At 43.9% G+C, this 13,170-nt stretch overlaps 1 protein-coding gene across 1 annotated transcript in view; it reads left to right on the forward strand.

The window, feature by feature from the left end:
• Positions 1-3,297: 3,297 nt before the first annotated feature.
• The window catches only part of SDR16C5 (short chain dehydrogenase/reductase family 16C member 5), a 60,518-nt gene continuing 50,645 nt past the window's right edge, over positions 3,298-13,170 (forward strand). The window contains exons 1-2 of the mRNA XM_069957559.1: positions 3,298-3,403; positions 9,124-9,469. Of these exons, the coding sequence (XP_069813660.1) occupies positions 9,149-9,469 (321 nt within the window). The 5' untranslated portion in view covers positions 3,298-3,403; positions 9,124-9,148. The remainder of the gene's footprint in view (positions 3,404-9,123; positions 9,470-13,170) is intronic.

The following is a 13,170-nucleotide window of genomic DNA, read 5'->3' on the forward strand; positions in this document are numbered from 1 at the left end:
TCCTTCAGGCACTCACATGCTGGGAAGAGCATTCCGACCATCAGCAGATACCAGAGGGTCCCTGGAAAGGCTCCAACCTGGCGCCGGACCTGAGGGGTCATATCAGGTCTAAACCGCTCAAGAGGCATGGTCTTCTTAGTGTGTCACAATGGGGAGAAGCAGATAGATTTTGTCTGGCAGCTCAATAGAGAATGAATAGAGCTGGGGGTCATGTGCCGACCTGCAGCTCTCTTCACAACAAAGGACCCGGGCGCCAATACAGAAAACTCCAGGGGGCCCGGAGGTCAGACCCCCTGCAATTTCATACTTGTCTGCTATCCTGTGTATATCGGAAAACACCTTTAAGACTAATCTGACATGTAGTTCTAACTATGTGAAGGACCTAATAGAATGTGAGCATGGGGTCAAAAATAGGACGGAGTCCAGCGCTTAACCAAAAGTGACTTGAAAAACTTCAGTGCAATACAGAAACAACAAAATAGTAGACTGGACAGGTGCAGGTGACTGTAGTGTAGTAACGTGAAGAAAGTTGACCTGGTTTAGTGTAGGGATAGGGACTGTCTTGGGAGCCTAGTCTAATGCAGTACTGTACTCTGCTGGGATTAGTGTACAAGTGAGTGTAGAAGAACAATGCTCGTACTCACATATAGATATCTAGGAATCTGAACACTTTCTGCCCACCCAGATCAGAGAGTGCCAGGTTGGGTAATACGAGCCCTAGACCTTTGCAACTGGGTGTAACAGACTTTCCAAGACTTCCCAGGATAGCAGTGGGCAAATCAGTAAGATACTTCAGCTTTCCCGCTCTTTGTCTTACTGGGGACCAGTTCTTTGCTGTGGTAACTGTCCTAAGAATAATGGAGAAGGATCCCTGGTGACCAGGTCTAGGGGTGACCGGGTTTAACCTCCCATTGGTGGGGCTGTATGGAGAAGAGAGAGAGAAGAAGTGAAGTTTTCTAAGAGCCATGTGTGGCATCTGCATCTGTGATTGGACAGAATCAGTAAATAAACAGTACAACCAGTTAACCCATTCCCTTCAGCTGTGCTCATATACCCATACAATATAAAAGAAGAGTGAGTGGGGAAAACTCAAATAACATCTTCATCCCCTTTGTGCGATATCTGAAAGAGATACTTTGCCCAGGTGGTATAAGAATTTAGTGGACCAACCGTAATGGGACACTACATATATGAAATATATATATATATATATATGTGTATATATATATATATATATATATATATATATATATATATATATATATACAGTGCTGGACAAAAGTATCGGCACCCCTGCAATTCTGTCAGATAATACTCAATTTCTTCCAGAAAATGATTCAATCACAAATGCTTTGGTAATTATATTATCTGCACCCTCAGCCTAATACTTGGTAGCACAACCTTTAGACAAAATAACTGCGAACAACCGCTTCCGGTAACCATCAATGAGTTCCTTACAATGCTCTGCTGGAATTTTAGACCGTTCTTCTTTGGCAAATTGCTCCAGGCCCCTGAGATTTAAAGGGCACCTCCTCTGCCATTTTGAGATCTCTCCACAGGTGTTCTATGGGATTCAGGTCTGGGCTCATTGCTGGCCACTTTAGAAGTCTCCAGTGCTTTCTCTCAAACCATCTTCTAGTGCTTTTTGATGTGTGGTTTGGGTCATTGTCCTGCTGGAAGACCCATGGCCTCTGAGGGAGACCCAGCTTTCTCACACTGGGTCCTACATTATGCTGCAAAATTTGTTGGTAGTCTTCAGCCTTCATAATGCCATGCACACAGTCAAGTAGTCTAGTGCCAGAGGCAGCAAAGGAACCCCAAAACATCAGGGAACCTCCGACATGTTTGACTGTAGGGATCGTGTTCTTTTCTTTGAAGGCCTCTTTTTCTCTCTTTTTTTTCACTGTAAACTGTATATGTTGATGCCTTTTCCCAAAAAGCTCTATTTTGTCTCATCCGACCAGAGAACATTCTTCCAAAAAGTTTTTGGCTTTCACAGCTAAGTTTTGGCAAACTTCATCCTGGCTTTTTTATGTCTCTGGGTCAGAAGTGGGGTCTTCCTGGGTATCCTACCATAGAGTCCCTTTTCCTTTAGACGCTGACGGATAACACGGGTTGACACTGCAGTACCCTTGGACTGCAGGGCAGCTAGAACTAGATCTTTTCCCACCATCCGCACAATCTCTTGTTGAAATCTCTCATCAATGTTTCTTTTCTGTCCACATCTAGGGAGGTTAGCCACAGTGCCATGGGCTTTACACTTCTTGATGACACTGCGCACGGTAGACACAGGAACATTCAGGTCTTTGGAGATGGTCTTGTCTTATGTCTTATTTTAGGGGATGTCTTATTTCTCTCCCCACAGCTGGAGGGAGAGAAATAAGACATCTTCCCAGACCTCCCCAAACCCTCTCCAGAATACTCACCATAGGACCAACAGCGCATCAGCAGCGGGACGTGCTGCTGGAACGTGACCTCCGACCTGCAGCCTGGACGTGACCTCCGACGTGACCACAGCGGGACCTGTGGCCTGGACGTGACCTCCAAAGTGACCTGCAGCCTTTTTAGGGGGAAGACCTATTTACGGGGGTGCCTTATTTTCAAAGGATGTCTTATTTTCGGGGAAACACAGTACCTCTCCACGCTCCCCTGATGTCCTGATGCAGTCACCGGTGTTCCCCTCTCTGTAGCCGCAATTACTTCTGAGACAAGCTCGTCTTGGGATTGAAAGCCCGCTCAGCCAATCACTGACTGAGACGGGCCAGGGCTGTGGCCAGTGATTGGCTGAGTGGGCTGTCACTCCAGAGACGGGCTCAAGTAACGGCCACTACTGACAGCTGGTTTTCCTATACCGCAGCAATATGTTAAAACTGTGCTCACACCACTTTGAGACTGAGGAATCAGGACTGTTTTTCTGATAGTCGGCAACTCTTTGTAATATTTTATGTGGGTGGGTTTTATTGAGATGTATTTTTATAACACTAAATCAGACTAAACAGGCATGGTAGCAAGAATCTCCATACAGAAGCTTATTCCCCCTGTGTGTTCAGTCAGGCACATCAGGAGTTAACAGGGAGGCGGCTCTGCAGCGTGACACAGTGTGGACTCTGTCCTGGGCTGTGTATCTACCTCTTCTCCCTCACCAGGTATCTCCTGCAGTCGTGTCCGCAAGGTAATTCTAGATAGCACCGCCCTACAGCGCATGCTCCGTCACGCCCCCCCGCTCGGTCCCTTTAAGCGCTGGTCACTTCCCGCGCCGGATTGGACGCAAGATGCCAGCGGTTAGTAAATGTCTTTGTTGCGCTTGCGCAGTACGCCCAGCTTGTCTGGAGAAGTGAGGTTACACAGTAGTGATAGGCTCACTGTGCTCTGGGCTCTTGTGCTCCTCTCTCTGCTGTCACTGGTGAGTGCACCGCTGCTTTAACCCCTTGTAGTCCTCGTTCACCCTTTAGTAACGCATAATGATAGGGTTATATGGAGTACGTGCATTATTTTGCTATCTGGACTGTTATAACATTATATAAGTAGTGGTTATACCTTGTTATCTGGTTATAATGCTCTGGCTAAGGTGCATTTATTATATCACTGACCTGATGTGAGTTACAGGACCCTAACACTGCTTTGGCACTAGATACATGGTTGTTTGCAACTTTTTTGGAAAGTGAACTTGTATAGTGACTGTAAACTTTTACCTTACCCTATAGCCTTAAAGGGTTTTTCAGCTGTAGTCTACAGCTGTGTGCATCAACCTGTACATGATGCAGAACTACAACTCCCATCATGCCCTTAAAGCCTTTGACTGTGGAAACATGCTAGGAGTTGTGGTTTGCTACAGCTGGAGAGCCGCAGGTTGGGGAACACTGATCTATAGGTAACAGCTGACTTCATAAGTAAGGGTGCCTTTACACAGAGATTTACCTGGCAGATTTTTGAAGCCAAAGCCAGGAACAGACTATAAACAGGGAACGGGTCATAAAGGAAAGACTGAGATTTCTCCTCATCTGAAATCCATTCCTGGCTTTGGCTTTAAAAATCTGTCAGATAAATCTCTTTGTGTAAACGCACCCTAAGGATCTATAATATTTCTATAGGTGACCCACATGCTGATTGGCATATGAAGCAGCTATCCCTAACACCCTGGATCTGCCACCAGATATCGACTAGATGGCCATGATTCCTGCATGAAGCTCCTATATTGATACTATTAGCATGTAGCTAATGGGTATTTATATTCTGACGTCTTTGGGTGTGATCCCTGATCAACCAGTTTGGGGTTTGTATCAGCTTTTACCGAAGGAAATCTGTCCTGACTGTCAGACATCAGACATATTTTCTATATACACAGAAAGGGAATTGCTAGCGATGTCCGTGCAGCCCTTGCCGCACGATCATCAAGCCATGTAATAGCCTCTGTAAGCGAGCGCTGCTCTAGCAGATTGGCGATCGCTTACAGCTAATGTCTGACCGTGTGATCCGGCCCTTAGAAGTGACAGTTTTCCAAGCTTCTTATCGCATAGACTTTGGAATACTGATTTCTTATCTTGGTGGCCTGGCCTTAACTTAAGGGTTATTCTTTCTTCACAAAAGAGGGGATATTTACCCTAAAGTATCGCTGGCATTTGTGTTTAAGAAGACTTTGTAATCACTCCTACAAATCATTTGCCCAGTGTCAGTATGTTAGATATCACATTCGGAAATCTTGTGGAGTTTGGACTGCTTTGAGGCTGTCAAGGTGGCCATGCACCTTCAATAACTGACGGGCAAACAATTGTTCATCTGTCCCTTATCTCTCCTGTCTGGCGACCAGCACGGCTGAGCATTCTGGTGTTCTCTATGGGGAGGGTTAAGCGGCCGCCATAGCTCTCTGGCTGTGGCTTATTTCTCCCAGAACGGAGGGTTTGTGCCATGATCCATCACACCCGACCCCCAATTTCCACTAATATCATCTGATGGTGGTCGTTCAGGAAAGCTCCTTATACTAGTACTGGGTGAATAATTAAATTTGTTTAATTCGCCCTTGACTTAAAAATTGATGCAAAATTTGCAAATTCAATTTAAAAAAAATGCAGGGAGAGCACACTGGGCTGGGCAGTACGGTTACCAGCGGCCTCCAGCTTGAAAATAATGTGTGACCGGGCCCAAAGTCGCAGCTGCTCTTGCTGCAGGTCAGAGTGCCTCCTGCTGGATCCAGCGCTGCAGTGTCTGCACACAGAGACCCCACAGCTGGCACACAGATTCCTGCTGCTCCTACCACTACTATTGCTGCTGCTACTCCCACTCCTACTCCCATTTCTATTCCTACTACTACTCCCACTATTATTACTCACAATACTACTCCCACTACTATTCATTTCTCCAGATAACACGTCTTCACTGCTCCAGAGTTCACTAGTGGCGTGCTTTACACCACTTCGTTGCACAAAGGTGACCTTAGACTTGTTGCAGCTCATTGACCCAATTCTTTTGCTTATATGTGATTATTTTTACATGCCACATGCTTCAGCAATCTTGCTTTGTGCATTGGCTCCCACATGGTGGCTGAGCTGGTCTTCTTAAACGATTTCACAGTTAGGGTACAAACCCACTTGACGTATTTGCTGCGTGAATCAGTCTTAAAAATAAGCAGGCAAAACGCAGGTTGGCTTTATACAATTGTTCTGCGTTAAAATACGCAATTGCATATTTTTGAAGCGTGAAGCTTGTTGTTAGCAAAGCATCAGTTGTTAACAACCTGTGCGAAAAACGCATGTAGCTTCACGCTTCAAAAATACGCAATTGCGTATTTTATTGTAGAACAATCGTATAAAGCCAACCTGCGTTTTGCCTGCTTATTTTTAAGACTGATTCACGCAGCAAATACGTCAAGTGGGTTTGTACCCTTAACATCGCTCACTTGGGACCAGTGCAGATCAGAAATTCCTGGCTTGTGACATCCTATGTCCGTACCTTGTTTGAAGTTGCTGAGCGTGTTGGTACGGTGTCCTCCTACCAGTGTTTGAGTATGGAGATTGTATGTATTTTCTTTTATGCTTTTTATTTTTTTTGCAGTGGGTGTAGTTGAAACACATAAGCTGTATAATCCGGAGGAGTGCCCACATACTTTAGGCTGCATTGTGTGTAATTCTGTTTACATGTGTATTGTATTTCCCAAAGGGTGTATCCAGCACAACACAATCCCATGTGATTGCTTCACACCTCACAAACATGCCTGGAAGTTATTGAAATGAATGGTTCAGAAATATGGTCAATAAGCAAATGCACATTTTTACAGGACTACCTCTCTTTACAGACCAAAATAATACATCAAAAATAGTAAGGCAGTTACATGGGAATATGTTTCCAATGCATCAATTAAAAAAAATATTTATATATAATATATATATATATATTAGTCAGTTTGTAACAACCCTGTCATTTAACAGTTTAGACCTGGCAAGTGTTTTGATCCATCTTGGCATTCAGACCCCCACAGATCATTAGAATGAGCTAGTAGAAGCACATGGCTGGGTGCTTCACTCCCTAGCTCCCTGAAGTCTCCATCTAGTTGTCCCATAGACTTATAGTAGAACATGTCTCCTACATCAGGACGGAGATCGCAGTGATCTGTGAAGTGAGGCAAACCAAAGCATGCTTCTCCCAACACACTTTAGAGTTCAGAGAGGATCTGAACACCTAGACCCTGACTGATGAAAACATTTGACATGTCTCTGGTAGAGATGAGCGAACCGGGTTTGGGTTCGAGTCCATCCGAACCCGAACGATCGGCATTTGATTAGCGGGGGCTGCTGAACTTGGATAACGCTCTAAGGTTGTCTGGAAAACATGGATACAGCCAATGACTATATCCATGTTTTCCACATAGCCTTAGGGCTTAATCCAACTTCAGCAGCCACCGCTAATCAAATGCCGAAAGTTTGGGTTCGGATGGACAGCATGCTCGAGGTTCGCTCATCTCTAGTCTCTGGGAGTGGGCCCACAGTGATATACATTGAAATTCCTTTTGCCGATATCCCACCATATACCTCTGATGTGAATGCAGTATTATAGACACTATAGGCAGACTCTATGCCCCCAGTTCTATTATGTTCCTAAATAAATCGGCAAAACTCTTTGGGACTATCCCACTGATCTGGTAAATGCACAGTTGCAATTTGACTGTTAGCGAATGTCTAATCATTCTTTAATTTCATGTTCTAGTTCTCGTTAATGTGATTCTATTTATTCCAATACCCTTTCTTGTATGAGACTTAAAAGTAGAAGTTCATGTTAAAAATGGAGAAGCAGTACTTTACTGACTTCTTTTTAAGGTCCAGTTGGTAAACCCCATCTGAAAACATGTCTGTATTACATTTGTGTAAAACTGGCCTTAAAGGGAACCTGTCACCATGACAATGCTATCTAGGCTATCAGCATTATGTTAGGGTATGTGCACACTGAAGAAAACATGCAAAGGACTTGCGGCGGATTCCGCCAGTCGTCCCCGCACGCTCCCACTTCACTCTACGCCTGTGCAAGTTCATTCTTCGGGTGGCCGGCGTAATCTGCCTGACCATAGAATGGAGTCTATGGCACAGGTGGAGAGTGAAGCAGGAGCGCGCTGGGACGAGCGGCAGAATCCGCCGAAAGTCCTCTGCGTGTTTTCCTCAGTTTGTATAACTTGTAATTTAATGATTGAAATCTCGAATGTTTCCATGCGTAAGGGTACTATTACACGGAACGATAATCGGCCAAATCAGCCCTATCCAGACGATTATTGTTCTGTGTAATAAAGACAACAATCAGCCGAACCGGATCAATGTCATCGGCTGATCGTTGATATAGGTTCTGACCTATGACTGTCGGGCGCCAACCGCACATCGATACGTGTAATAGCGGTGCGCGGCCGGCCATGACGATTAGCAAAGACGAATACATTACCTATCCAGACTGCAGGGCTCCTCCTGCGCTTGCTTCTCCCCGGGTCCCGCGTGCTCCAGCTTCAGAGCAGCCTGTCTCAGCTGACAGGCCGCTAAGCCAATCACCTGAAAAAAACAGCGTCAGTTTGTACACATAGGATGAAGCTGCAGATCCCCATAATGCAGTAATGTAGAACAACAGGCTAGAATAGAGAACCAGGGCTGCTGTCAGAGGTCTGTGTGGTCACATGACAGCAGTGCGGAAGGGGCATGTGTTCAGTATGGACCAATCAGGAAGTGAGAATCACAGAGCTGTGCAGGAGGACAGTGACAGAAACTTTCCTATACAGCAGTGTGAATGGCTGAGTGTAAGCGCAGGCACATTATAGCAGCAGTGTGTATAACTAAATATGAGTGCAGGCGCATTATAGCAGGAAAGGAGAGGATGGGAAACACAAGAGCTGACAGACTACAGGGAGCATGAAGGAATGAGCAGGACATATGTGGGCACATAAATGTGGGCACATAAATGTCCAGGGAGAGAGGGGTTACAGCTATGGAGAGATTATCTCCACAGTCCTGTCCCCCCATGTAAGCCCTAGCCTGAAGTGGATCTGCTATGATTTGGAAGGTGACTGAGACTTCCTTGGTCAGAGTATAGTACTGTAGACCCCGCTATGCAGACCATGTCCTTCCCCCACTCGCCCTCCCACCCAGTACAAGGATCTCTTACACCAAAGTAATGCTCTTAAACCAAGTCACAATTTTGAAAAACTGTGAGCTCTTCTTGCAAAACGCTTTCAATCTAAGTTATTCTTAAACCAAGGTACCACTGTATTTGTAAAAATATATACCTTGATGAAATCTACAAGTATAACTTTATTAGTTGATACGGGTATGCCTCTTTAAGTTGACCTCAAATGCATGTACTTTCAATAGGGAGAGGCAAGAAATGTGCTGCCAGACAACCCTAGCCATGTCTTTTTTTTTTTTTCCCTGGGAACAAAATGATTGGACAGTTCAAATCCAGAACATATGCTCTATCTCTCCTTTGTCCTTTGACATTGGAAGATAGTTGAGAGGCACCGATAGACATCTATACGGTTAACCAGTGCCACCAAAATTGGCATATTCATCCAGCTCTTATCAAATGTGTATTTCTAACTTTTATGTATGCGTTTCATTTTATTCTTTATGTGGTAAACAAATTATTCTTCTTCTTTTATAGGTCTTCCCTCCAAATACTTTCCATCATGAACTTTTTCTTGGAGACCTTGAAAGTCTTGCTGCTTACGATCTATTTGACCTTTGAGTCTATCATCTTATGGATTATCCCGTCTCGTAGAAAGAATGTTGCTGGTGAACTGGTGCTTATTACTGGAGCTGGGAGTGGGATAGGACGTCTTATGGCACTTGAGTTTGCCCGTCTTGGTGCTACTCTCGTCTTGTGGGACATAAATGAAGAGGGCAATAAGGAAACAAGCAGACTGGCTAAGAAAAACGGTGCCGTCCGGGTACACACATACACATGTGACTGCAGCAAGAGGGAAGACGTTTACAAAGTCGCAGACCAGGTGCGTTCTTTATGTGTTTACTGTTTGACAAGTATGGAACTTTTCCAAAAAGAGCACATGCTAGAAATGAATGAATAAAACATTTGACAAATGACAACTACTTAAAAACACTTAAAGGAGTTATTCAGGATTAGAAAAAAACATGGCCACTTTCTTCCAGAAATACCACGACTCTTGTCTCCAGTTTGGGTGTTTTGCAATTAAGCTCCATTCGCTTTAAGGAAACTTAAGTTCCAAAACTCCATCCAAACTGGAGAAGAGAGGTGGTGTTACTGAAAGAAAGTGGCCATGTTATACTGATCCTGGATAACCCCCTTAAAGTATGTCTGTACTTTCATGGTTTTGTTTCATTAACCCTTAATATCAGTGACATGGTGTACAGCCATTTCTCCATTTTAGAAGATGGGATTGTTTGCTGACAGTACTAACAGGTGGACCTTACTGCTGTGCCATGACAGTGCTAATACTGATAAAAATGCACTGGAGTTATTTACAGGACAGTACTATAGTATAGAGTTATTGATACACTGACAGGCTATGCAAGATGCTGGGTAAGCAGAGGAAACAAACAGTGGCAGGATCACAGCAAAGTATGGGTCGCATCACAAAAGCAGCCTTGCTCTAAGCCAGGGATGGGGAACCTACAGTAGTTACAGTCTTGTAATAACTCAGGTGCTTGTAGTTGAGGTAGAGATCAGATACTGTAGTAAGAAGATGCTTTGCAGTAGAGAGAGGAGAGGAGTTGCCAGAGAGGCTTTGCTGGAACAGTAGAGGTGTGTACGAGAAGAGAAAAGAAAATATTCATACTCGGGGATTACTTTCTAGTCTTGACCGCCTTATGCCCCCTAGTTGTGCGCTACCTGTCCTAGGTGGGTAATACGAGCTCCAGGCCTTGTTATCTGGGTTGAGTAGACTCCCGATCCTTCCCATTTGTCCTGCGCAGTGGAATACTTAGACTTTTCCTAGTACCTTTGTTCCACTGGGGTCAGTTCCTATGACTCTGAAGGTAACTGCCCTGCACTCTTTAGAGAAGTTCACATTTATGGCATGTTATTTCATTATTGCAGCAAATTAAATGAATGAGTGGGTTGTGGTTCAGACATGGCTTCAGATCAGGAATTGTCTAATGTAGAGAATAGCCTTAGAGTCTCTTCTGCTTTTTACTCCTTTACACCTTTGTAATGTCACCAAACTGTTCAAGAGCCCCTATAGGACTGACAGGCCCTCCTCACAAGACTAGTTCTAAATTGAGTTTCTGTCATAAAATTGCATATGTGACAGAACAGCAGTTGTGAGACACTTTAGCTCGATACTGGGATTTAATTGAAATTTTTCCAAAGACCCTACCCCCTACCCCCACCAATATTCACTTTTACAAATTTCCTGTTCTGACCCCACTCGCACCACTAGTCACTTCCAGAGTTCTTATGCAGCCTGCGCCCCCCCCCCCCCCCAACCAGTAACCACTATCACTATCTATCTATTTTGAATTTTGAATTTTATTGCATGGGAGAAGTATGTGATACAGTAGAAAAACAGGACTTAATATTTGGTTTGGAAACCTTTTATTTGCAGTTACAGATGTCAGACGTTTCGTGTATCTCTTGACCAAGTTTGTACACAGTGCAGCAGGGATTTTGTCCTTCTTATCAATACAGATCTTATGATCTTTCAGGTTTGGGGGGTTTCACTGGGCAATATTAAGGTGCATCGCTTTTTATTTTATTATGTTAGCCAATCAGCGCTGTTCTGGGCACCCCAGTGGCACGGTCCTTTTTTTTTTTTTTTTTTTTTTTTTTTTTTTTAAGCATCACTCGGCACGGTTCCTTTGCTGTGCATCGGCCCGGCTCTATGCACTGGACCGAGTAATATTTACAGTCATCTTGTGTTTTTTTCAATTTTTTTTTTTATAATTGTGCCAATAGTTGTTGCCTTCTCACCAAGCTGTTTGCCTATTTGCCTGTAGCCCATCCCAGCCTTGTGCAGATTAAATAGTTAATACGGTTGAAGAAAGACACATGTCCATCAAGTTCAACCAAGGAGGGTATGGATACAGGGAAGGGGGGGATATACAAGGAGGGGAGGAATACAGGGAAGGAGACAGATGAGGATAGGTTCTATACGTATGCATTTATATTATGGCAAGTACCTCCTATCCTTCCCATTCTACCTGCAGGAGCTATGGTGAGTACAATACCATATTCACACTTGTGGTGTTTGCCGGCAGCTATCTCCGCCGGTGGTGTCTGCTGGGTTTGGGGGGGGGGGCACTTTGGGTTTGGTCCTGTGACAGTGGGGTTGCAGGGCCATTCCATGGCCTCCCTTCCCTGTTTGTGCTCTTTTTGCGGTATTGGCGGACGCTGACCGACAGTGTGTAGGGACCCGTGTGAACCAGGAGACCGGCACGTGGTACATGGGGCAATATGGTTTGATCAAATTATATACCAACATCCTGGCATGGTTTTCACATGTGGCCGAGAGGCATTAGTATTAGCCATAGGTTTGATGTGCAACAGCTCCTTTCTCTCCATGTCGTATTTATATTATTTTGGTCTAAGCCTGTTTTAAAGCCCTCCACTGTTTTTGCTGTGACCAGATCCTGCGGTAGACTGTTTCATCACTGTTCTCATGGTAAAGAAGGCTTGTCGCCTCCGGAGAATGAACCTTTTTTTCTCCAGGCGGAGGCAGTGCCCCCTTGTCTTTTGAGGGGGTTTTACCTGAAACATCTTTTCCCCATATTTCTTGTAGGGGCCATTTATATATTTAAATAAGTTAATCATATCTCCCCTTAAACGTCTCTTCTCCAGACTAAACAAATTTAATTCTTTTAATCTATCATCATAACCCCATAACTCCTCCATTCCCCTTATTAGTTAAGTTGCCCGTCTTTGTAGCCTCTCCAGCTCCAGGACATCCTTTTTATGAATCTGATTCCAAAACTGGACAGCATACACAATTTTGTCCCTGGTGTCCTTAACCCTAAGAGGATTGGGCAAATAAAAATTTTAGCGTTTTTGTTTTTTCCTCCTTGAGCTTAAAAGGCCATAGCAGTTGCATTTTTCCACCTAGAAACCCACATGAGCCATTATTTTTTGCGTCACTAATTGTACTTTGCAATGACAGGCTGAATTTTTTTTCATAAAGTACGCTGCGAAACCAGAAAAAAATTCAATGTGTGGTGAAATTGAAAGAAAAAAAAACCCATTTCTTTTATTTTGAGGGTATTTTTTTTTTTTACTTTGTTCGCCCTGGGGTAAAACTGACTTGTTATCTATGTTCCTCAAGTCGTTACGATTACAGCGATATGTAACATTTTATTTTATGTGGTGGCTTGTAAAAAATTCAAACCATTGTTAACAAATATATGTTCCTTAAAATCGCTCCATTCCCATGCTTATAGCGCTTTTATCCTTTGGTCTATGGGGCTGTGTGAGGTGTCATTTTTTGCGCCATGATGTGTTCTTTCTATTGGTACCTTGATTGTGCATATGCAACTTTTGATCGCTTTTTATTACAATTTTTCTGTATTTGATGCAACCAAAAATGCGCAATTTTGCACTTTGGGATTTTTTTGCACTTACGCCGTTTACCATGCGAGATCAGGAAGGTGATTAATTAATAGTTTGGGCGATTACGCACGCGGCGATGGCAAACATGTTTATTTATTTATTTTTATTTATAATATGGGAAAAGAGGGGTGA

Source organism: Dendropsophus ebraccatus, chromosome 2 (genome assembly GCF_027789765.1).
Source record: "Dendropsophus ebraccatus isolate aDenEbr1 chromosome 2, aDenEbr1.pat, whole genome shotgun sequence".
NCBI classification, from domain to species: domain Eukaryota; kingdom Metazoa; phylum Chordata; class Amphibia; order Anura; family Hylidae; genus Dendropsophus; species Dendropsophus ebraccatus.